Here is a 24,112-nt window from a genome sequence, read left to right as displayed (position 1 = left end):
TCCTTGCGAAGAGTAGAACACTAGCAAAGTTCCATCGGGTGAAAAGCTCACGGAATTGATCAGACCATAAAAGCCGTCCAGAGTTATCTTCAAAAGTCCTGTGTCTGTGTTCAAAATTGAAAAAAATGGGCTCTGGCCACTAGATGCCAGAAGCTGACTATCAGGTGAGAAGACCACTGAGCTAGTCTGATCTGAGTGTGCCTCGAAATCCAGATGCAGAAGTCTTTATGCTTTGTTGAATTTCTCTACCCTACCATCAAGAAAGCCTACTGATACTACGTACCCTCGAGATGAAAAAAAGAAACTGGAAGAGTCGGGGCAATGAGAGGACCATGTGGATCATAGTGGCCACTTGCAAGAGCGGTCGAAGGCACAGTCTAAAGTCAGGGGACATAGTCTATGAAAGAATCGACTAATCACCAGAACAAAAGGCTAAGAACTGTCTATCGGACGTGACGAAGAACGATTCAATTGTAGTCGAAATCATATAAAGTGTCTGCTATAAGGACCCTGTCAAAGATTCCCAGACCTCTGCTTTCCTGTCCATTGAGGCGGATACTACTAGCTGGTCATCTCGTTGAGCACAGAATGCAGTGAGCTCAGTTTAGACTGTACTGTACTTTCGGGGAGTCCCAGCAGCCTGGAGAGCGAGATAACAGCGAGTGGACTTTTCAGCAAGATGATCGATCCCACAACTTGACGGAACTCTTGGACAACATTCTCCTTTCCCTCTGGGGGTTGTCCCTGTAGAATACGATCTAGTACAGGAAGGTATGTGCTGCCAAGCTTGGACTCATTCTTCTGATGGGCGAGAATTTGGGGAAGGCTTTCGAAAAATGACTTAATAAGCGACCTCAAAAATGCGACAGATTGTAGCGGCGAAGATGAAGAGCGGCACAGATAATACAACAAGCTTTTGCATTTCCAAAGCCCCAGGCCAATGCAGAGGGAGGGAGGACCTCGCTCTTCCCTGATCTGTGATAGTCGATGATGGACGAACAATGAGATGTCACGCTTTATAACCTCTTCAGGGATTTCGTGGAGAAACAAATCCTTGTGGTCATGGCCAGAGAGCTGTTTGAATCCGAGATGGATCGGAAACTCAGGCCGGCTGATCAGAAAGATCTACAGGCATATCGCTTTCGACGTCCGAAGCTTTGGCAAGATTTGTAGTATGAGTCGTATATCCATGTCTCGTTCACTCTTGCACTCATCTAATGCATCAGGTACGATAATCGCAGTTTGGTCAGGTCCATCAGGCAAATCCCGGAGGGGCTGAAGTAGCAATTTATCGAACTGCTCACTGATTCCCTTGGATGCAATGTTTAGGTCATCCAGAACGGCTCTCTGGATATTAAAATTTAGCCGAGGGAGCTTATCCGCCAGTTGACCCGCCAGCGTGCTAAATATCTTCCTAGCCTTTCTAGATCTTCGCCACTTTTGAAGAAGCTCGCCCCCAATATGGGCAGTGCCTGGTATCTATGCCGACTGAAAGACCTGGCAATCGTCCGTGATATTGTCGATTTCTCCGGCCCAGCTATTCCATTCAATCAAAACATGCATAGCCCCAGAGGCAAGTACGCCCACTCGGTAATCTGTCGGAGAATATCGGACCTGGTGCCCTGGAGACACTCAGTTGGCCCTGGAATGAGTCGAAGGCGGCTGCATGTGCTATTGGCAACTTCTCACCGATTTTCCAAATAAAGTCAGTATGGTGTGTCTTGCAGCCTGACCAGCTTCAGCTCTAATCGTTCAGCGACCAAGTCGCTCCTGACCTCAAGCAGAAACGAGACACGAGAAGTGAAGCCGGCCAGCTCGGAGATCTCCTTGTAAAAGAACATCAGACGGCCAAAGGCATCCGACGAGGAAAGCAACATCCGTCGGTTTGTGACAAAGCTTTCGGTGCGATCTCCCATAGTCTGTGTAACTTGACTGGGAATCTTGAAGAAAACGGGTAGACTGCAGAGAATCAATTCAAGAGCGCCCCAGAAGTACTTTATAACAAAGTCCTCCATGAAACCATGATAAAGCCTCCGGCGCAAAATGCGTTCACATGCTTGATGAGGGTGAAGTAGCCCTTGTTAAAGGTATCCTTTTCGGCCTCATGACCGTGATAGAGAGCGACTACCTCGCTGCAGCCGACTAGATTTTCAAAAAGTCTTGCATGATTGTTCCTTGTTGAATATAGACCGCAGCTTCCAAATTTCCTGTCTAGAGTATCGAGCAGATCAGTAGTGGTAAACAACAAGTCACCCGACGGTAGGAGAAGTTGGTCTCATCTGCATCTACCGAGGAAAAAGCCGCTTTTCTCTCTGGTCGCGGCGAGGTCATGGAAAGCGACTCGATCGAGTTTACTAATGTTCCGATCATATCACCAAACGGCGACGTTTTTGTTCGTAAGTTGTCATTCACCGTGAACCCGGGCGACTACCTCCTGATTGTCGGACCGAATGGATGTGGCAAGTTCTCTCATATCCGCATTCTGCTCATATTTACACAAGATACGGCCACCTGGCTATCAGTTGCACAGCACTGTGGAGCCGCGCCCATGGCCTTGCTCATTCGCAAGTGCCACGCCTGAAAACGCTCTTGGATTTCACTCAGAGTTAAGGTAAGCTTCAAGCTTCAAGACGAAAGCTTCGCATGCATGAACGACAAAGTTACTTTGGACGTCGTAAACTCAAAACATTCTAACTCTATTAATGGGATATCATGGTGAAAGTCGTCTCAATCAGATGCGAAACTTCCAAATCAACAAAGCCACCGAAGTACACCAGAAGCTCTCATGGGCTGCCCGCCCTGAACAGTCATTTCTTGGTCCAACGATTGCTCTCGTCGCCCTCCTTCCACTCCTGCTCGATGTAACCGAGCTTCTTCTTGACTTCCTGGACCTTCTCCTGATCACCGGTATTCTTGCCCAGGTTATCGCTAAGCTTGACGGCTGGTCGGCCGTTGGCGGTGGAGATTTTGATAACGATGTTCAGAGGCTTGGACTTTTCTCCGGTTGACTTGTTCACGTAGTCGTCTAGACGATGGTTAGAAATGTAGTGGATAGGCTGCGTGGGTGGACTTACTGGTGAAGAAGGTTCCCACGCCGAAAGTAGGGTTGAAACCGGCTTCCTCGGCGATGGACTTGTACTCCAGGCAGTGTGCGATATCCAGGGAGTCGGAGAAGACGACGACTTTCTTGTCCGTGATTCCTTCGCGGTCGTAGAACTCACGAACCATCTTGACGAAGTAGGTCGGGTCACCGGAGTCTTGACGAACACCAGTATAGACATCCGCGAAGGTCCGGTCCTCGCCGCTGGTGGCTGAGGCGGTGGGATCGGCGACAGGTGCTGAGATGGGCTTGCGGAAGGCCTTCAGGAACGCAGGTGTTCCGAAGGTATCGGTAAGGGCGATGCCGAGAACCTTTTCTGGTCAGTGGGTTACTTGTCATGTAAAGAGGGCGACTACTTACTCCCTCTCCGAAGCATCCAAGCCAGTATTGCAAAGCCAATTCATTGGCATTCTCGTAGTCGTCCGTGATGGCCGCAATGGTCATATACCACTCGTGGGCGACAGTACCCACAGCGTTGGTGTCGTACTTCATCGCAAAGTGCACATTGCTTGTGCCAGTTAAAGCGCCCTTCCAGTCATGCTTCTTGCCCTCAGCAGCAGCGCGACAGAGTCCTTGCATGACCAAATCCTGAGTGTGGTAGTCGCGACGGCGGCGAGTGCCGAATTCGGAGATCACACAGCCGTTTTCCAGCAGAGTGCATCCCTTCCGGAATGCCTTCTCCTCTTGCTGCTCATAGTCCCACTCGGTATCGCTAAACATGAAGTAGGCCTGGCTGGTCAAAGCCAACAGGGGAATCTCGTAGAGGATCGTGTCAAGCCATAGTCCCTTGATGACGTATTCCACATTGCCCTCATCATCGTCGCTTCCTGTGTCTTGCGTGGGGGTGAACTTGATCTCGACTTGTTCGGCGGGCTTGAGGTGGAAGGTCTCGAGGAAGGTAATGTAGTCGTCGTTAAGGTAGGGACACTTGCGCCTGAGGAATGCGCGTTCTTCGGCGGTGACACGGACATTGGGAAGCTCTGAAGAGCATGCGTTAGCTTATGCCGTGCTAGTGCTCATCAATGAGGGATATTACGTACTGTCCATCTGCCTCAGAAGCCATTTATAGGCCGCGCGTCGCAATCTCATGTGCGGGGTGCGATTCGTGAAGCCGTAGGTCACATCTGCGGCTTGTCAGCCTGGTATTTCCTCATAGCTGGGTAATATGACTTACAAACATCAGGGAAGTACTTCAGGATCGCGCATTGCATTGTCAGCTTGTAGAGATCGGTATCCAGAAGGGAAAAGATGCCCTCCGGGACCGGAGGGGTAGCTTCCTGGCCCATTCTGCTGGTTAACCGGGTATTCCGGTCGGGGATTGTTGCGCTGGAAAGAGTATAATAGAAGAGGAGTTATTTTGCAGGATCTGGGAGAGAATATATAGAAGAGAACGGGGCAATCCCAGCAGGAAGCGGACGAGGCGGACTTTGCGGCTTTGAACGGCGTGAAAGCGATTGCTAGCGCGGGGGAAAAGCCGATATCAGTTTGCAGTGTTTGCACCGATCTATACAATTAGACGGCGCAGCATGTAAGGCGAACAATGCTATAGTTTTGGTGAAATGGGAATTGTTTTACTTTCCTGCCATTGAAACTGCAGCAAGGTTATTTTTCATGTTTTCTTAAACAGTAGAGAGCTATGCGACCTGGGCCTTTCTCATCCAAAGCATGACCCTCAGTGTCGATCATACTCTGATTGGCCCTGGTGCTTATTGCCAGGTCGAGCAAGTAGCTTCAAGCTGAAATTCGAAACAATTCGTTGTTTTCAATGGACCCTAGTAGCCATGCGACACTTCTGTAGCGTGGTGTTTCATTCGCTCGACCTGAAATCTGGTAGGGCTGATCCTCTGTTGTTACTCGATTGGCACTAGCGTGCTCCCGGGGTGTCTATTCACAGCACAGCTCCAAGTCACTGATACTCGACCACCATATTCACTGGTTCAGATTCAAGATGGTTAAAGTTAAGAATTTGTTTGCTCTTGAAATACATCCAAACTCTCGGTCGACACCCTCCCCTAATAAATCAGCGTGCCAATCGCAAAGCAACGATGGCGGGAAAGCACGTGACCGAGGGCGATGAATCAGCAACCGGCAATGACCCCGTCGCAGGAATTATCCCGTCAGCCGAATTCGACGAGTCCGACGTTGATCCGTCCAAGGACGCCCCGTTCGAACTCAGCAGTGACGAAGACGCGGCAACTCTCTACTCCCCCTTGGGTTTTGAATCCCGATCTCCCTCTTACTGCCCCTCGCCCCCCCATCGCACCCGCAAGCGAGCTCCCGCGGGTCGCGACTCAAAGCCCCGGGCTGCGAAGCAACAGCCCAAGGCCCAGCCCAAGGCTGAGAAGAAATCTGCCCCGAAGAAGACTAAGAGTCGGAAGCAGAAAAGGCAGAATAAACAGCCCAAGGCCCAGGAGCCACCCCAGCAAAAGCCCCAGCAACAGCCGAAGGCGCGTCCTCCCAAGCGCGCCACTATGGCTCACGGCGCTGAGGACTGCGCGACAGTCCTGGAGCAGTTCGTGCATGACTCGGCGAACTTGCCTTTGGAGATCAACCACTTGATGGAAGAGATTCAAGCGAAGGACAAGATCATGCAGGAGGCTCGGGCTATTATCAACTCGCGCGATGCCAGCATCCAGAGATTCATCAAGCTGAACGGCAGCCTGGTCGTGAACCCAAAGGAGAAGCAATACGAGAAGGAAGTCAATGAGAATTTCGAGAAGTGCAAGCAACTGCAGGAGGAGAAGGTCGCTCTCAGCGACAAGGCCTGTGTCCTACTCGATCGCCACATCAAGCGGTTCGATCTGCGCATTCGCGACCTGGTGAACGACGGCCTTCTGCCCAACGATCCTCCTCTGCCTTCCTTACTCGACAACCCGGTTTCCTATCGCGATCCGCCCAAGGTGTTCTTCCCCGACTCCGCGCCGACCGACTCTCCTTCCTACTCTACACCTCTTAATACGAACACGGCGACCACGAACCCGATTCTCGCTGCCGCGCAGCAACTCCGACAGGCGACGGCCCCTCCTATGACTACCGCAACTGCACTGGCACAGGCTGCCGCCCGCAGCTCAGCTCCAGCTACTCCCGTCGGAACAACCGCCGCGCATCTTCAGCAACGTCAGCGCGAGTCTTCTGCCGGCGCCGTGGACAACAAGCGACGACGCATGAATCCCTCCCTGGGTACACTCCCATCTGCTCCATCGAATCTGCGACAGGGATCTCTTGGCCCCGGCACTCCCAAGGCGGGTACCCCGGCCTCCAGCCGCGCAGGCAGCGCTGGACCGCGCGCAATTGGCGGTAACAAGAAGGCCCTCACCAAGAAGGTTGCTCCTCATCAGCAAGTGAAGAAGGTCAAATCGTCTTCCGGCTTGAAGTCTTCTAAGCGTTCGTCCAGCGCTAGTGGTCGCGTCAAGGTTTCGAAGAAGTCGCCCGGAGACGGAGGAGAAGACGACGATGACTCCCTGCTTAGTAGTGCTGACATGTCTGATTCGGACAAGAACGACGATAGTGTTGACGATGATGATGACGGTGAGGAAGAGGAGGAGGGCGCTGAGGATACGGAAGTTTATTGCACTTGCCGAACTGTTAGTCATGGCGATATGGTGGCGTGTGACAACATCAAGTGCCCTTACGAATGGTTTCACTGGAAGTGTGTCGGTTTGACGACCGAGCCACAGGGGAAATGGTATTGCGATGAGTGCCGGAAAACCATGGGTGAGGACGACGAGTGATGGTAGATTTAGCGTCCCCGTACGCGAGTCTCCAGTCGCGGAATCTGCTTCAGTATTTTTTATCAATTTCGAAATGGCGCAGGGTAGGCGTTAGGAGGTTAGGATACCCCAATCAATGACAAGGATTTTCATATTCACAAGCGTCGTATATATCAAGTATTGCTTGTAAAAGAACACATAAGTTGCATAAGAGCAGTAGTAGTGTAGATCAAGCTGTCGTCCGGATCTGGAAGAACTGATATGGAAGGAAGCCTAAGTAGTTATGGAAGTCCGACTCGCGGTTTATCTGTTCATTCTCTAGTTCTCTATTCTTCATTCTTACGTCCTCTTCCCTTCCCTCTTCTACCTTCTCTGCATCCTCTGGATTGTCTCTTCATTTATTCTATTCATTACAAGATACAGATGCAATACGATATCACATATAACGTGCCACTCTCACCGACGCTACAACATGAGCTTTTCATGTCTCTTACGATCACGAGCTCACGTTTTACGATAATGGCCTTATTTGTCTCAGTCCTGACCTTCATTCCGCGGTGCCAAAACTCTCAACGATTATATCCAATCAAACTTCGGGCGTTGGGTGTCCATTGCTCGACATGCCTCCTTCTGTATCAAGTAAGGTGTTCACAGCACAGCCGCTCGGGCGTGAGGCTGATCATCAGGCTTTTGGGCACAGCAGACTCCACCAAGATGTCTTTAAATCGACAGATGCCCCAAGTCCACGGGAAAAGAACATCTCAGTCGCCCCCTGAGGCCTTGGGCGCAGTGTATGCTTCCCCAGACTTATCTGTAAACATGTGTTTCATTCATTTCACTCGCTCCAAACCCCAATCTCCCCGTCGGAAGGCCTATGGCGATGACATCGACGAATATAATGTGGACCACGCGGAGCATCAGCGAGCAATGGAAAAATATAAGGCAGAGAAGAAGAGGACTCAACGAGGAACGCTGGCGGCGATATCAGGTACCTCGGCGGGTGCCTCAGGCTGCGGCGGAGGCGGAGGGTGTTAGATGGGCAGTTGTCAACTCAGCGCCTTCAAACTTCAACTCCTTCGCTTGCTCTCAAAGCCGACCAAATCCTCCATCTAATTCATCTTTCACCGCCTGGCCCCGTGTTCCTTTTTTTTCCCTTCGACTCTTTCTGCGCCGTTTCGAAACATATCTGTCTGTTCCACGCTCTCATTCATCTACGTCGCAACCACAGCAGCTTGAAGAATTGAACGACTTCTTTCTTGAGCCACCACCCTCTGGGACCACCACGATTCTCCTGCCTGCACCTCAAAGCGCTTCTCCGTCAATAGAACACCCTCGAAATTTTGAATCTCGACATCAAAGCAACATGTGGTCTGTTGCAATTGGACGAAGCAGAAATGGACTCACTGCTCAATGAGCGGTGCGCTGGCGAGGCGGACTCTCCCCACGATGTACAGGTAGAGCCTATTAAGAGAATCTGGCAGACGAATGGCTCTCTGAAAGACTTTTGGGCCTTGACACATTTGAGCATCAGTATCAGTCTTCTGCTCTTCATTGCAAAGGCGTTAGCAATAATCCGAGAAGAAAGGATCGGCGTCTCCTCGCAAATTGCCTTCCACCGAATCTGGAGGTTTTGTGTATCAGATATTATCGGAACACATCGATTCCTTGATTGATCTGCGCGACTCTGGAACAAGTCACTTGTAAGTATAGAGGGAGTTGACCAAATGATTCCCCATGCGCGCCGTGTCCATGAATACTTCGTTCTTTACAGGGACAAGCAAGATTTTGACTGGACGTAGAATGACAATGTGTGAGAACAGCTTGATACAGATTGGAACTGTTGTGTTTATAGCTTTTTCATAATCATTTTCCTATGCAATTTATGTAGTATCTTCTGTTGACCCCCAGGGCCTCATGTCATGTCACAGCCCTGCCGTCTTCTCCACAAGTAGATAGAAGGACTTCCATCCTGCATCCATTCCCCCTAACTTCTCCTTTCCCTTATTCTCTCTCACTCTTCTCTCCTCTTTCTCCATCCCTCTTGCTCCTCCATTTTCGCAGCTCTGCCTGTTAGAGAAGTGCCTCTCTCAGCTTTACAGCTAGAGAAGCCCTAAGCGACGACCCTACACATTTACGGGCGCCATACACCTTCCCAGCAACCGAACACTGCACCCGCAGCTCATGTTCAGCCTCTATCTTCTTGAAGACTCTACGTGAAAGCACCCGGCCGACCACATACCTTGCGCTGTATCCTCAGCATCAGTCGAGATATGTCGTTTTCCGGGCTTCCAACAGAGCTCAAGCTCCCAACCGAGATGTCGCAGCACTATCGCTCTCATGCCGCTCGAGCCACAGTCTAAAAGAGCGGGAGAAGTATCACCGAGTCAGGATACCTGACACCAAAATATGTATTGACGATCTTTTGACTTGTTGATGGACATTTTGAAACGTCCGCGTCTGGGCGAACATGCCAACTATATCTGATGTCCCAACGGGTCAACGGATAACTTCGTCTGGGCACAAAGTGAGCCTGTGCGCCAACTTGAAGACAGGGAAATGGGATTTTTGAAAGGCGTTGTTCAAAGGCTTGGTTTCAATGGCCAGGGCGCCGAGAACATGGTCAATATGCTCCATCAGCGGCCTGCAGATGAAGCTCACGAGTTTTAGGGTTATGGTCTGTGAGTATTTCCCAACTCCTCCAGGTCTACGCGGCTTATCTGGCATTATCCTTAGGGGACCTGAGAGTTGACATGAATGCCAATACCTCCAATCATTCGTTACCCTGGCTTTAACGCCCGCTCTCATCGCCCTCTGAATCTTCTCTCACTCGCAATCCCATATCCAGGCAAGGCTAGATCTTGCCCACTCTTTCAAATCCTCACATATGCCAGCTATCTGTTCGTCAAAGGGTTCTTATCTTCATAATCCGCGGAGATTTACGTCTCCAACCGAACGTTGACACGCAACGAGGAACGCCACTCTACGGAACTCTGGATTCCATTCATGCGATGAAGATACTCGCCAATTTTCCATCCATGGATACTATCGGCGTTGACTTGCTGAATAAAGGTAACGACTACTACCAAGCTGCTGAAGCGACGCTTCTGGACTGTCATGGACCATTGGCTACGGGAAGATGTGGCACTAGACTGGTAGACGATATTCAATGACAACAGACTCCCAATCAACCATTTTTCAGTCGATATTCAAAGGTGCAAGAACTTGCAATAATTGTTATATTCCATTGAAGACAGAGCTGTAAGTCAATGTAAAATTGGATTCAGATTGACGCTCGTCCACCTTCACTTTCCCCCATCTCTTCAACGCGAAAGTTTTAATCAAGGCCCTTTGTGAACACATGGATACCCTCGATATTCTAGTCCTCGATGCTGAGATGCTGAGATATAATGCTGCACTACGTTCGATCAATATGAAAGAGATTTGAGATCTGAAATGAAAGAATACTGGCCTCTGTACAATACCAGTGATGCCGCTACAGTCGTTCAGACAAATTCCCTCGGGTGGCATACAATTGACCGATGCAGTTCGCATTGAAGTGATTAATCTTGTGTTGGGGGTTACCCGAATGGAAAAGACCCGATGCTCAACTTTGAGATCATGGAGCTTTACTGGCGGTCTCTTTGCCGAACAAGTTTAAGAAATCGATGGCGTTGATGAGACGATCCCGAATGTGAAGCACTTGGAAACACTCTGGCGTGCCGCCAGACCTGAAACCTGGGCACACTAGGATTGATCACACAAAGATCGTGAGGGGATTATCCGGTATGAATTCTATTTTTGACATTTACCATTGGATCTGGTTGTCCCAATCGCGCGACTAGCCTCTCAGACAGATTTGTTTGAAATTGACTAGGCGTGAGAGCTGTGATGCTCTTTCTTTTTGTTCGACAATATCTTCTAACTTCTGTACAAGTATCGGAGATGTCATGTTCCCAGCACGCTGTCCAGCAGTTTGCTTGAGTTGAGATCTTCATCAATGTCTTCCCATGTGTCATACCCCGGAATGAATCTCTCGCGCCAACCCATTCACCTCCTCCCATTGTAGGATATCTAGTACCCACCAAGCATTTTGGAAGCATCAAACCCATGCACAACCGCCCAAGTCAAAAAGCCAATATTACACATAATCACATCCCAGCTAACACTGCTACAGGCGGGATGAGCATACAATGCATCAAGCAACTGCGAAGCAATCTCCGCATACGAAGCATCAACCCCAATATCCAGCACCGCCAGATAGGTAAAGTAAGCCTGCAGGACAACCGCAACAGCAGCAACCCACTGAAGCAAGACGATATACCGCTGCGTAGTGCGCTCGCCCTCAGGCTTCGTGACGCGAGCAGAGTACTGCGGACCCAACATGCCCGGAACGAACGTCAGGAGATGGGGGGCCATCAGGATGGGCATGAACTCCTTCTTGTGCGCAAAGATTGGAACGGCAAGCGTGTCCACGAAGGAAATCACGATGACTAGCAGCTCTGTGATGGGTGCTGGGTACCATGCGAATGAGAGGTCTTTCTCGTTTGGCCGAGGGGAGACGGCGATGGTTGCGAAGAAGAAGTTTGCGCCGAATGCGATGCTGGCTAGTTGGCCCAGCAGCATGTAGACCCAGATGTGTGGGATGTTGTATCTGCGGCCTTTTCATGGCATATTTATTAGTTTTTGGGTGAGATTCAACATTGCAATTCGACCTACCTGCAATACCGAGGAAAAGACCCCACCCAATACACCAGCCGAAGATCTGGCCGCTCCACCAGAATCGCTTCGGTGTCTCGACGACTGTCTCCCACGCTTCTTGGAAGAGGTAGGTCTCCTTCAGCCAGAGGCCCATGCGGGTGGTGATTGGCATGTCGACCGCTGACCATGCCAGTCCGGTAGGACTCAACGTCCACTCATGGTACGAGTGGAAGAATAGGCTGATCATGTAGAACCACGTGATACCGAGGGTAAGGGCTGTTAGGAAAATGAAGAGGATGGCATGGCTGCGTGCCTTGGGTGAGTTCCAGTCATTGTTTTTCTTCCGGGCCTGGTATCGAACATAGATGGTTCTGCAGCAGGTCAGGGCGAGGGAAGCCACAATAGTGAGGTAGACGAAGAACACGCCCAGTGATCGGTAGTGGACCGGGGGTGTCTCGTTTGTGTCGATGGTAGCCATTGTAGCTGTTGTACTGAGGACTTTTCAGAGTGGGGTGGAGTCACTCTGCTCGGTGATTTTGTGGGAGTGGTGCGAGTTTAAGCGTGGTGAAGGGAAGAGGTTGGGACTGGCTGAGCGGAACACTTCACGGGTGTGGCACTCGGCGGTGGGGTTCGCGATCTGCAGAATTCAGCTGCAATGCACTGTGATGTGGTCCATTACTAACCACCATGTTTGCTAATTTTGTGAGAGATGAATTCTGCCGATAAGATAGCTTTACTCCATATTAATGGGAAATTGCGGTATGTCGTTTTCAAAAATCTCCTCCGAATGCACATCATCGGATGTTGCACTCCTGGAAGTGACCAATTGGCGCCGAGGTACTATATCCCGACTCACCTACAGGCAGCAACAATAACACCTAGCATTGCACCACGATCTAGGTAGTAGAGCGTCTTTCAGACTATGAGCCATCGTATAATCTCGCTAATTCAATTGGTTAGTTTCTTGGCAATGACACGTGGATTGATGGGTAAATCCTCGCAACATTTCATCCCACAAATATGTATAAGGGTCAGAACTCCACAATCTTCAGACAACACTCACACAGCAATATTTCAACTCTTAACCTTCATATCAGTTTCAATGACCCACTCCCAATCTCCCCAGCAGACCTCTACTATTGCACTACAGTTGCACCCCCGGCGTCCAAATAACAAAAACAACGAACCCACAACACCATATGAACATAAGCCCATCTCTTCCGTCCGGTAGCTCAGCAACTTCTGCATCCCATACTGAGTCTATAACGATCAAAAAAAACAACAGAGAACCTCCTACTCATCCAACAATTCGTCCATAACCTCACATTCCAAACGAGCCAACGGCCACCCGAGGTCCATCAGCTCTACCTAAGCCAGAACAACAGTGCACCGTCACTTCACGGGTGCAATTATGTAATTCAGTCACAGCCAAAATACTAACTATGGCATCGTAATCGATCTTGACCTGGTACGTGGCAATTGGAATTGCATTTTGCGTCAACCTTTTGAAATAGAAACAAACATGCGTTAGACGTGAACTAGATGATGCCTCACCCAAAATTATCAAATAATTAAGCTCTACACGCGTGTAGGAGGAACTTCAGCATGTCCCCATTTGTACAGAGAGTTATACGGCGAAAGTTCACTATCAATGAATCCATTGAATCGTATACATGAGCTAATCACTACTTGCCAGGCTAGGGATAAGGTAGCATTTAACCAACTACCGTAAGGTAGCATCCCCGCTTTCAACCTCGAAGCCATGAAACTAGCTCGGTCTCACTCCCGTGTCACTGTCCTGAGAGCCACGGGTTCAAAAGACCTTCAAGGACCGAAACGATCCGAGGCAGAGATGCCATAAAAACAAAAGCAACGCCATCGCTATGCTAAATCCTTTTTTGTTTTGTCCTCCATCTTTATGCAAGTGGCAATGTTATCGAGTTTCGCTATGCCGATGTAAGGAATACCCTCAGGTAAATGTGGTCCCATTCCGTAAGAAGGTTGGTTGGGTCGTTATCAATCCGCGTCATGCAGTGCATCACACCGCAGGTAGTGAGCTGGTACGTCTGTACAACGCGGCGATGGTTGATATCGTGTATTACGTAAATCAGAACCCGAGGACCTGCTCGATCCACGGGTCGAAATATTCGCAGGTTTCCGGGCTGATGGCGGCGCCGGGAGAGCAGAGTTTGAAGTTCGGGCAGGGTCCGCAGGGTGATTCGGTCATGCCGTTTCGACCGAGTAGAGGTTCCGGCTCCACGCCTTCGACGGGAGGCTTGCGCGACTGAGCAGCCTTGATGGCTTCTGGGTTCTTCACCGACTTGTAGCACTGGCCGTTGTCGAGTGCGACGAGCTTTTTGTCGAAACAGAGCATGTCGAGGAGTTGCATGATACGATCTTCGAAGAGTTGGACTGGTGTGATGCCGCTCGAGTTCACGGCATCGGTAATTGCCTTCACGGTGGGATAGCCCTTGTAGTTGCTTGGGTACGGGAGGTATGTCTTTGTGGGGGGTTCGCCGTTGACCTCGGCTTTGCCGGTGGCGGTCTTGACTCGTTTGGCGCTGCGGCCGCGGTCGGTAGCGGGCACTTCGTACCAGCTCTTCCGGCTGACGGTGTACTCGATGAATCCAGCAAGACTATTGATGAAGTTCGCGTCGAGTACTCCGTCAGTAAACCAGGCACCTCCGCTGACGTCCTCGTAAGGTACGAGGCCGGACAGCATGTACATCCTCCGGCTGGGGTATTTGACATTGTGAATGCTCTTGATGTAATTTCTGTTGTCAAGCGATTTCAGGGCGCGGTCGAGAATTGACTTGTGCAGGTTCGTACGCTGCTGGATGGCGCGTACCCAGACGCCGGAGCGGCCTGTCGAGTGGATGACATTGTACACCAAGGCCTCGTCGGCATTGAGGCTCTGCAATCTGTGAACAAAGAAGTCAGCATTGGCCGGCCCTCGCTTCACCTATGCATTTGATATCTTTGAAAGGAGTATTTTGTAAGATGAGAGTTAAGAGGCATACTTTTCAGCGTCTTCCCGAGGAATCAGCTTCCATCCGATGCGGCCCTGGCCCTGGTGGAGCCGGAACAATTTCTGATCGACAAGCGACTGGGTGCACTGCAGGAGGAGCGCAATGTCATCGCTGGGGAGAACACCGAGATCGATGAGATCATGCTGATAGAGGAGAGTGTCGGGGTCATGATTGTCTGCGCAGGCGTCGTAAAGCTTCGAGGCGAGCTTCGCGACGCGGGACTCCGCGGCGGCCATTTTTGGAGGTTGGGGATCGGTTCAGCGCGAGCGAGGAGGGGTTCAGGATCATTGGAGGGGAGGGTTCATGATCGAATCGCGGGTCTGCGAGAGCAGGGCGTGGTTTAGAGGAGCATGGCGTCTCTTGCAGGGAATGAGGTTGAGTCACGAGTAAAAAAAATGAATCACAGTGTTCCTTTTTTTCGCAGCGGGGAGGCCAGTTCCCGTTGGGGTTTAGTGCGCGGAGCTGGAAATGTCAGGCAGCCTGAGGCCGAGAAATAAGGCACCAAGGCACTCAGACCGTCCCGGAAATTTCGAGAACCTTGGAGAGCTCAGTGCATCATCACCTTGAAAGCTCGCCCGTGCATTGTCTCACACTGCATCCCTGCGAGATTCACATCCACACCATGGCTGACGCGCTCAAAGCTGAGGGCAACAAGGCCTTTTCGGCCAAGGACTATCCGACTGCCATGTATGTTCTTCAAGATGCTCTCCAACAATACCCCGCTTATCGTCAAATCGTCAAATGCTGGGGCACGTGCTGATGAGATCACAGTGAGAAATTCACTCAGGCCCTCGAGATCGAACCCGAGAACCACATCCTCTACTCGAATCGTTCCGCTGTGTACAACGCCCAGAGCGAATACCAAAAGGCCCTTGAGGATGCCGAGAAGGCTATCGGCATCAAGGGCGACTGGTCCAAGGGCCACCTGCGCAAGGGTGCCGCCTACCGCGGACTGGGGGATCTGCGTAAGTCAGACAATGTGGATTATATCGAGTAAAATGGCTGACTCTTCTAGTCGCTGCCTACGACTCTTACGAGGAGGCATTGAAGCTGGAGCCCGGCAATGCGCAGGCCAAGTCCGGTCTCGATGCCGTCCAGCGCGCGATCCAGGCCGAGGCGACCGCCGACGGTGTCCAGGGTAACCCTCTGGATGGTCTCGGTGGCATGTTCAACGACCCGCAGATGATCCAGAAGCTGGCCAACAACCCCAAGACCGCCAGCTTGCTTGCCGATGCCGACTTTATGGCCAAGCTGCAACGCCTCAAATCCAATCCCAATGCTATTGGCGAGGAGATGCGCGATCCGCGCTTCCTGCAGGTTATGAGCGTGCTACTGGGCATTGACATGAGCTTCGGTGGTGAGGGCGAGCAGTCTGCTCCCGAGTCGAAGCCTGCCCCGGCACCCAAGGAGCCTACTCCCGAGCCTGAGCCCGAGGATGAGGAGACTATTGCCAAGAAGAAGGCCCAGGAGGCGGGTGATGCTGAGAAGAAGATCGGTAACGACTTTTACAAGAAGAAGGAGCACGACAAGGCCATCGAGCACTACGAGAAGGCCTGGGAGCTGAACAAGGATGTTACCTACCTCAACAACATTGGTGCTGCCAAGTTCGAGAAGGGCGACTACCAGGGCACCATTGAGATCTGCCAGAAGGCCGTTGAGGAGGGTCGTGATCTGCGTGCTGATTTCAAGACCTTTGCCAAGTATGTTCCGCAGTAATCCGTCGTGGGAGTGAGCATGAGCAGGCGCACTGACATCGACAGGTCCTTCACCCGTATCGGATCCGCCTACGAGAAGCTCGGTGACCTGAACCAGGCCATCGAGTACTACCACAAGTCCCTGACCGAGCACCGTACCCCCGAAGCCCTGACCAAGCTGCGCACCGCCGAAAAGTCCCGCGACAAGAGCGAAAAGGAATCCTACATGGACCCGGCCAAGGCCGAGGAGGCCCGCGAGCTCGGCCAGAAGAAGTTCCAGGAGGCCGACTGGCCCGCGGCCGTCGACGCCTTCACCGAGATGACCAAGCGCGCCCCCGCTGACCCGCGCGGCTACTCCAACCGCGCCGCGGCCCTGGTCAAGCTCATGGCGTTCCCGCAGGCCGTGCAGGACTGCGACGAGGCCATTGCCCGCGACCCCAAGTTCATCCGTGCGTATATGCGCAAGGGTCAGGCGCTCGTTGCGATGAAGGAGTACAACCGTGCTCTGGATACCTTTACCGAGGCGGCGGAGCATGATGATGGTACCCACACCCGAGAGATTGAGCAGCAGCAGCAGAAGTGTCTGGATGCGCAGTTTAGTGCCCGGGCTGGTGAGACGGAGGAGCAGACTTCTCAGCGGATTCAGAATGATCCCGAGGTGAGTTTCCCACACACTCTGGTACATTAATGAATGTGTACGGTACTGACAGACTTAGATCATGTCCATCCTCCAGGACCCCGTGATGAACAGCATCCTCCAGCAGGCCAAGAGCGACCCCGCGGCGCTGCAGGAGCACATGAAGAACCCGCAGGTGCGCATCAAGGTGCAGAAGCTGATGGCGGCGGGTGTGATTCGCCTGGGCCGGTAAATCAATCCAACAAATCGGTATGTCGGGAAGGATTGACTGCGACGACTTTAAGAAGTGACGAGCTGTTCTGCAGATATCATATTGTTTCTACTTAGCTGAATGTATGGCATTATTTCGTCAATCCTACACGTAGTGTACCGTATGTACATTGTACCCTACAAGTTCCAGTGTCCAGTAGTGTTCTGCTCAGCTCGACTAGGATTAGCTTGGACCCCGAGGATCTGGTCAAGTCACTGCCGATCTCACGCGAACCAAGCGATCCCGTCACTGCTCCACCGAAAAAGAAATCATGACCTGGGTGGAGAGGTGGAGGGAAGAATTTTCGCCCACATGTTTACCTCGGCCACACCCAGTTCAGTAAGAGCTACTCTCACTGGCAGCTCCCTCGTGGAATGCCCTATCTTGACACCGAGCTTTATCTTGGCAGGGGTGGGGTAGGGTTATTATTTTCTGAGGGTACCAGGGAACCGTAGCTTGGGTACGATGCAGGGTAAGGAACGTGCTGAAATTCGACGTGATACATCCATTAACTCGCAGCGGTCTGCAGCTGTATCTGCACGATGCGCAATGCAGAAGGCGGCTGGGTCGGCTAGACTGTACTGCAGGTGTCTACTGTCGGTGGTAGGTTAGGGCTGCCAGCTGGCGAGCTGAGGCTGGTTGCGCTAGAGAACCTTGCTGCCAGCTATCGAGCGAGTGGGTTCGATCGGGCGATCAGGTGGGACTGTGGCTCAGCTGGTATTCCATCGTGGAGAGGGCAGTAAACAGAGACCCAGGTCAATACAAGAATACATGATGAAAAGTAAAAGTTCGGGTTGTTTACTCGTCCTGTATACTACTAGGGCAGTGCTAGGCAATGGCTGGCAAGTTATTTGGCTGCCTGCGTAGGGCTGTCTCCTTTCCAGCCACAGTGGGAATGCATTATTACCTAATTTGGATATAGTGGGGATCAGCTAACCTAATGCAGACGCGGATGGAGTGGTCTACGCAATGACTTGTGGCGGTGCTTCGATAGTTCGGAGGGTCCAGGGGATTGTCGTGAGCTCACATTTCCGGAATAATTATTGCTATCTGAGCTGTGATAGGGGTTGCTGTGTAGTGTACTACTGACAGTAGAATTGTATTCCCCTAAGTTGTAGGACACCTGAGTAGGTGGTAGAGCAGCTCAGATAGTATCGACGTCACGGATCTCCGATCAGCCGATCGCAGGCTCCATTGCCCAATGGCTTAAAATCCAATGGAATAATCTCGGGAAACGGGAGAAGACACAGAAGGTCCCGTACTAAGTAAGAAGGTAGTCCAATCCTCCCGCCCTAATCAAAATCCGCGCCCAGCCCCGGCTTGACGCAAGCGGCTGGGCATCCCCCAGGTACCTTCTCTCTTCCACCTTCCCCGACCTCCCCCTCTTGTCCTCAGGCTGGTAAGCACCAACCACTACTGCGGTACGACTCCCTGTCACCTACCTACCCTCTGTCCTCTCCTCTTTTTATCTTACCTCTACTCTACAGTCGTAGGGCCCCTCACCTGTACCACCACCTCGCACACCCTTAGGTACATTCCAATCCCCGGATTCGGTCTGTCCCGCCCAGTCGGCCCATGGATCTCTAACCAGCTCCTCTCCGCAGAACTTCCAACTCTTCCGTCCAGCTTACGGCCATTGCGACTGCGATACTCCGACAAACCCCCAACCCGATTCACCGCCGCGATGGCGTCTGTCGAGGCGGAGAAGACCGAAATCAAGGAGGAGGGGGTCATTGAGGCCGCCACCGAACTCCAGAAAGACCCCGAGTCCAAGGTCAACCCCGACACCGTCGAAGAGAACCTCGTCGAGAAGTCGCGCCAGGCCGGCGCCGCCGCATACCAATTCGACCCGGATGCCTCGCCCGAGGATAAGGCGGCCGCCGCGGAGGGGGTATGTTCACTGCCAGCTAGTAGCACGCTTGTGACCCGGTCGGAAACAGGCGTCGTGGAAAGCTACCACGCTAACCGCTGTTTCTAGCGAGTCCCGCCCGGATTTCACCACCAGAAGAAGCCCAAGGGCATGTCGGTGATTACAGACCAGGTACACACCAACCCCGCGCGGCCCAGCCACTCCGCGAAGCGCCCACTAACCATTTGCTCGACAGGATACCGGAAAAGCAGATTACGACCTTCCGCCCCCGCAATCGGCGACGGCCCTCATAGCAGAGGATGCCAATGCGATCGCAGAGGGCAAGCCTAGCGGCGCCGACGATGACATGCGCTGGGCGCGCAACCGCACTGGCTGGGAACCCAAGTTCCTCACCGAACAGACCGAGGAAGAGCAGGCTGAGGGCACATTGCTCGACCACGAGACATTCTTGGAGGGCCGCCTCCCCGACAAGTTCTTCGGCGATTGGTACCACAATGCCGCGATCATTGTCTTTGCCTGCTTGTCCTCCTGGCTCATCGCGGCCCTCGGCGGCGGTGTTGGCTGGGTGCTCTTGGTGATGGCCGCATGCAGCACCTACTACCGCACGTCGATCCGTCGGGTGCGCCGCAACTTCCGTGACGACATTAACCGGGAGATGTCCAAGGCGCGTCTGGAGACCGATACCGAGAGTCTGGAATGGATCAACAGTTTCTTGGTCAAGTTCTGGCCGATTTATGCGCCCGTGCTCTGCGATACCATCATCAACTCGGTCGACCAGGTCCTGAGTACCTCCACGCCGGCTTTCCTCGACAGCCTCCGCCTGAAGACCTTCGTGCTTGGTACCAAGCCCCCTCGTCTCGAGCATGTCAAGACCTACCCCAAGACCCAGCCCGACACTGTCATTATGGACTGGAAGTTCAGCTTCACGCCCAACGATGTGATGGATTTGACGGCCCGCCAGCTCAAGGACAAGATTAACCCCAAGGTTGTGCTGGAAGTCCGCGTCGGTAAAGGTGTGGTCAGCAAAGGTCTGGACGTGATTGTCGAGGATATGGCTTGCTCCGGTTTGATGCGCGTCAAGGTCAAGCTTCAGATTCCTTTCCCTCATATTGAGCGTGTGGATGTCTGCTTCTTGGATAAGCCCGAAATCGACTACGTCTGCAAGCCGCTGGGAGGTGACCATCTCGGCTTTGATATCAACTTTATTCCCGGTCTCGAGACGTTCATCAAGGAGCAGATTCATAACAACCTGCAGCCCATGATGTACGACCCGAACGTGTTCCCCATCGAAATCGCCAAGATGCTGGCTGGCAACCCGGTCGACCAGGCCATTGGTGTCGTCGCAGTCACTCTACACGGTGCGCACCAGCTCAAGAACCCCGACAAATTCTCTGGTACTCCCGATCCGTACGCCGTGGTGTCCCTGAACAACCGGACCGAGCTTGGCCGCACCAAGACGGCGCACGATACCGACAGCCCCCGCTGGAACGAGACGATCTATGTTATTATCACTTCTTTCACAGACGCCCTCACCATCACCCCGTACGACTGGAACGAGTACCGTAAGGACAAGGAGCTCGGTGTCGCCTCTTTCGGCCTTGATAAACTGGAACAAGAACCGTCTCACGAAGGTGTCTACCTCGAAGTCACAGCGAGCGGCCGTCACCGTGGTGCCATTCAGGCCGATATCCGTTTCTTTCCTGTCATGGAGGGTCGCAAGCTCGAGTCTGGTGAGACCGAGCCCCCGCCTGAGATCAACACTGGTATTGCTCAGTTCACGGTGGAACAGGCCAAGGATCTGGACGGCAGCAAGAGTCTGGTCGGCAAGCTCAACCCGTACGGTGTGCTGTTGCTCAACGGAAAGGAGATCCACATCACCAACAAGCTGAAGCGGACCAACAACCCGATTTTTCAGAATGCCTCGAAAGAGTTCTTGGTCACTGACCGCAAGAACGCCCGTCTTGGTTTGATCATCAAGGATGACCGTGATCTCATGGCGGATCCCATTATCGGCCGTTACCAGATCAAGATGAACGACATGATCAAGATGATGGAGCAAGGCAAGGATTGGTTCCATCTTCACGGTGCCAATGGCGGACGTGCCAAGCTGCAGCTGCAGTGGAAGCCCGTCGCGCTGGGTTCGATCGCTGGTGGTGCTGGCTACGTCGACCCCATCGGTGTCATGCGCTTCCACTTCAAGAATGCCACAGACCTGCGCAACCTGGAGGCCATGGGCAAGTCGGATCCCTACGCTCGTGTTTTGCTGTCTGGTATCACCCGTGGGCGAACTGTGACTTTCCGCAACAATCTCAGCCCCGACTGGGACGAGGTCGTGTATGTTCCCATCCGCAGCGCCCGCGAGAAGCTGACAGTGGAGGTCATGGATGAGGAGTCTATCAACAAGGACCGTACGCTGGGTTGGGCCGAGCTGAATGCCTCTGACTTTGTTCGCGAGACTGAGACTCCGGGCGAGTATGAGATTGATGACGAGAAGCAGCTTATCACCAGCGGCTTGCGTATTGGTAAGGGTAGTGTCAAGGGCTACCTCAACTACACTGTCTCTTTCTTCCCCAGTGTGCCGGTCGTGAACCCCGAGGATGAAGTCGAGGAGGAAGAAGAGGGTGAGGAGGGCGTCAAGTCTGAGGGCGCTGCCACTCCTCGCAGGAGCATGCACTCCAAGACTGCTAGTGTGGACTCCAAGTCATCGAAGGTTTCCAAGATTTCCCGGACTCCGACGAACGGCAATGCCAATGGTGCTACGAATGGTGAGGCCACCGCCAATGGTCGGGCAAGTCTCGAGACTTCCAACTCTCGCCCTGCTACCACGACCTCTGAGACTGCCTCTGTTCGCTCCATCGCGACCATCCCCAAGACCTACGTTGCGGCTGAGGACCTCGTCAAGTACGAGTCCGGTTTTATTGTGTTCAAGTTCCACGAGGGTCAGCTGGCGCACGGTAATGTGCAGCTGGAGGTCCTGATGGATGACTATATGTTCCCGGCTTACACCTCGCCCAAGATACACTCCAGCACCGTCAAGTCGAGTGATATCGGTGAGGCGTTTGTGCGTGAGCTCGAGTTCTCCAAGATTACTCTGCGTCTTGTTAGCAAGGATGACCCCAAGGATTCAAGCGAGGAGCACACTGTTGCCCAATTGACCGGCGACACTCTGTCTACCCTGCAGCGCATCCTGTACACCCCCACCGAACTTGTTCTCGCCGGCAGCAACGGCGAGGTGAGCAAGGTGACCGTCAGTGCCCGCTACATTCCCGTGCAAATGAAGCTCGACCCCAAGGAGAGCATCAACAACATGGGTACACTGCGCGTGAAGGTCCTGGACGCCGCGGATCTGCCTTCTGCCGACCGCAACGGTTTCAGCGACCCTTACTGCAAGTTCCGAATTGGCGACGACCACAAGGAGGTGCACAAGACCAAGGTGCAGAAAAAGACTCTGCATCCCGCCTGGAACGAGTTCTTCGAAACACCCATCAAAACTCGCATCGGGGCCAACTTCCACGTCGATGTCTACGACTGGGACTTTGGTGACTCGGCCGATTTCCTCGGTGCCTCGCCAATTGATTTGGAGAGCCTGACCCCCTTCGAACCGGCAGACGTCCACCTTCCACTGAACGGCAAATCTGGTGTCATCCACCTCAACCTCCTCTTCAAGCCCAGCTACGTCGTCCGCTCCCGCCAAGGCTCCTCCACATTCTCCGGCACCTTCGCAGTGCCCGGTAAGATCGTCGGTGCCCCCGTGAAGACAGTCGGATTCCTGGGCGGCAATGTCGTCCGCGGCGCATCCTTCTTAAAACACGGCGTCATGTCCCGAATCGGACACAAGGATAAAGGCGACGACGCCTCAATGGCAAATAGCATCATCGAGGAAGACCCCTCCGAAACCCCCACCGAACGCGGTCTGAGTCCCGCCGCAGCCCTGACAGACGCCAACGCCAACGCCAACGGCTCCCACTCGCCAACACCTTCCACTCCGCAAAAGGAACACAGCCGCAACCGCAGCACAGCCTCCACTTACGGTGACAGACTGAGCATACTCGGCGGTACAGGCCGCGGCGATTCCGGCACAGCACACATCACCATCGCGACAGCCAACGGCTTCCCTCCCACCGCCAACGTCCGCGTCATCGTCAAGGTGCAGGGAGCCAAGGGCGCGAAGGATGTCCACAAGACGAAGGCTATCAAGACTTCGTCCGGTTCTATCCAGTTCGAGGATTCCTTTAAGGTGAATAATACCACCGCCGACGCGCAGTATAGTATCCGTGTCGTGGACCACGCGACTTTCGGGTCGGATAGCCCGCTTGGTGAGGCGCCGTTCTTTGTCGCTAATCAGGGCTCGGAGGAGGGTGTTGATAAGACGATTCCGATTGGGGAGGGGAATGTTACCGTCCGCTCTAGCTTTGTGCTTAATGAGACTGCGGCTGCGAATCTTAGGCCGACGACTAGTCATTCGACTACTGGTCCTGCTGAGGAGGGGGCTGAGAGTCCGGATTCGAGGAAGCCGAGGAGGAGCTTTTTGTCTAAGAGGGGGAGGGATTGATTGATTGAAAGGAGTGGTTTAGGGCAGGGGTAAAAATGGTAGCTGGTATGGTTGATGGATGGTTGGATTGGTGTTGGGATATCCTTTTTACTTTATGTCTTGGTTTATTTGCTTGATCAGCGTCGGTAGATTTGAATGAATTCGGTTTTATATGAACCCTTAAATTCATGTGAGTACACCTTCTACCTAGGTAGTGTTTCTGAAAGTATCCTAGGCCTAGAGGTACATAGTAGAAGTGTTCCAGTATAGCAGAGTCTCACCCCTCGGTACCCCCCGTATAAACCCTCCCTTACCTAGTGAAGAGGGGAACGCTCGATGGCAGCACGCGCTGAGACGTGCGGGTCGATTCAGCAGAAAATCCACCACAAAACACACGCGTAGCAATCAGGAAATAGCGAGGATCCCAAATGTAGGGGTCAGGTCGGGGAGGTGTAAGAAGGTGTATTCTAGAACTAGCTATCCGGCCACTGTATACAGCCGGCTATGTCACATAGTCCGGATGGCACCCATGTAGTAGGGGGAGGGGGTCTCCCCACTACACTAGGTAGTAGTGTAAGCTCCATTCCCTGACG

General features: G+C 52.7%; 7 protein-coding genes across 7 annotated transcripts; 4 read left to right on the top strand and 3 right to left on the bottom strand.

The window, feature by feature from the left end:
* Positions 1-2,329: 2,329 nt before the first annotated feature.
* N7532_002345 (uncharacterized protein) lies at positions 2,330-2,581 on the top strand (the record flags this gene model as incomplete). The annotated part of the gene is made up of 1 exon (XM_056614839.1): positions 2,330-2,581. The coding sequence occupies one exon, from the start codon at positions 2,330-2,332 to the stop codon at positions 2,579-2,581; it is 252 nt and encodes an 83-aa protein (XP_056477811.1).
* Positions 2,582-2,807: 226 nt separating this feature from the next.
* On the bottom strand, positions 2,808-4,386 carry N7532_002344 (nicotinate phosphoribosyltransferase; the record flags this gene model as incomplete). Its single annotated transcript, XM_056614838.1, has 5 exons — positions 2,808-3,025; positions 3,075-3,411; positions 3,461-4,080; positions 4,141-4,224; positions 4,275-4,386. The coding sequence occupies 5 exons, from the start codon at positions 4,384-4,386 to the stop codon at positions 2,808-2,810; spliced, it is 1,371 nt and encodes a 456-aa protein (XP_056477810.1).
* Positions 4,387-5,145: 759 nt separating this feature from the next.
* On the top strand, positions 5,146-6,831 carry N7532_002343 (putative PHD finger domain protein; the record flags this gene model as incomplete). The annotated part of the gene is made up of 1 exon (XM_056614837.1): positions 5,146-6,831. The coding sequence occupies one exon, from the start codon at positions 5,146-5,148 to the stop codon at positions 6,829-6,831; it is 1,686 nt and encodes a 561-aa protein (XP_056477809.1).
* A 4,050-nt stretch (positions 6,832-10,881) lies between these two features.
* On the bottom strand, positions 10,882-11,986 carry N7532_002342 (uncharacterized protein; the record flags this gene model as incomplete). Its single annotated transcript, XM_056614836.1, has 2 exons — positions 10,882-11,468; positions 11,527-11,986. The coding sequence occupies 2 exons, from the start codon at positions 11,984-11,986 to the stop codon at positions 10,882-10,884; spliced, it is 1,047 nt and encodes a 348-aa protein (XP_056477808.1).
* A 1,629-nt stretch (positions 11,987-13,615) lies between these two features.
* On the bottom strand, positions 13,616-14,773 carry N7532_002341 (RPC34 RNA polymerase subunit family protein; the record flags this gene model as incomplete). The annotated part of the gene is made up of 2 exons (XM_056614835.1): positions 13,616-14,429; positions 14,529-14,773. 2 exons carry the CDS (start codon positions 14,771-14,773, stop codon positions 13,616-13,618), a joined length of 1,059 nt encoding a protein of 352 aa, XP_056477807.1.
* Positions 14,774-15,159: 386 nt separating this feature from the next.
* sti1 (Hsp90 cochaperone STI1) lies at positions 15,160-17,100 on the top strand (the record flags this gene model as incomplete). The annotated part of the gene is made up of 5 exons (XM_056614834.1): positions 15,160-15,224; positions 15,309-15,502; positions 15,553-16,237; positions 16,298-16,889; positions 16,948-17,100. 5 exons carry the CDS (start codon positions 15,160-15,162, stop codon positions 17,098-17,100), a joined length of 1,689 nt encoding a protein of 562 aa, XP_056477806.1.
* Positions 17,101-18,802: 1,702 nt separating this feature from the next.
* N7532_002339 (uncharacterized protein) lies at positions 18,803-23,540 on the top strand (the record flags this gene model as incomplete). The annotated part of the gene is made up of 3 exons (XM_056614833.1): positions 18,803-19,009; positions 19,097-19,159; positions 19,224-23,540. 3 exons carry the CDS (start codon positions 18,803-18,805, stop codon positions 23,538-23,540), a joined length of 4,587 nt encoding a protein of 1,528 aa, XP_056477805.1.
* Positions 23,541-24,112: the final 572 nt, after the last annotated feature.

This window comes from Penicillium argentinense (assembly GCF_028826775.1).
Source record: "Penicillium argentinense strain IBT 30761 chromosome Unknown utg000003l_segment0_segment0, whole genome shotgun sequence".
Classification (NCBI taxonomy): Eukaryota; Fungi; Ascomycota; class Eurotiomycetes; order Eurotiales; family Aspergillaceae; genus Penicillium; species Penicillium argentinense.
The sequence above is the reverse complement of the archived record's forward strand: the minus strand, read 5'-3'. Positions and strand labels throughout refer to the sequence as shown.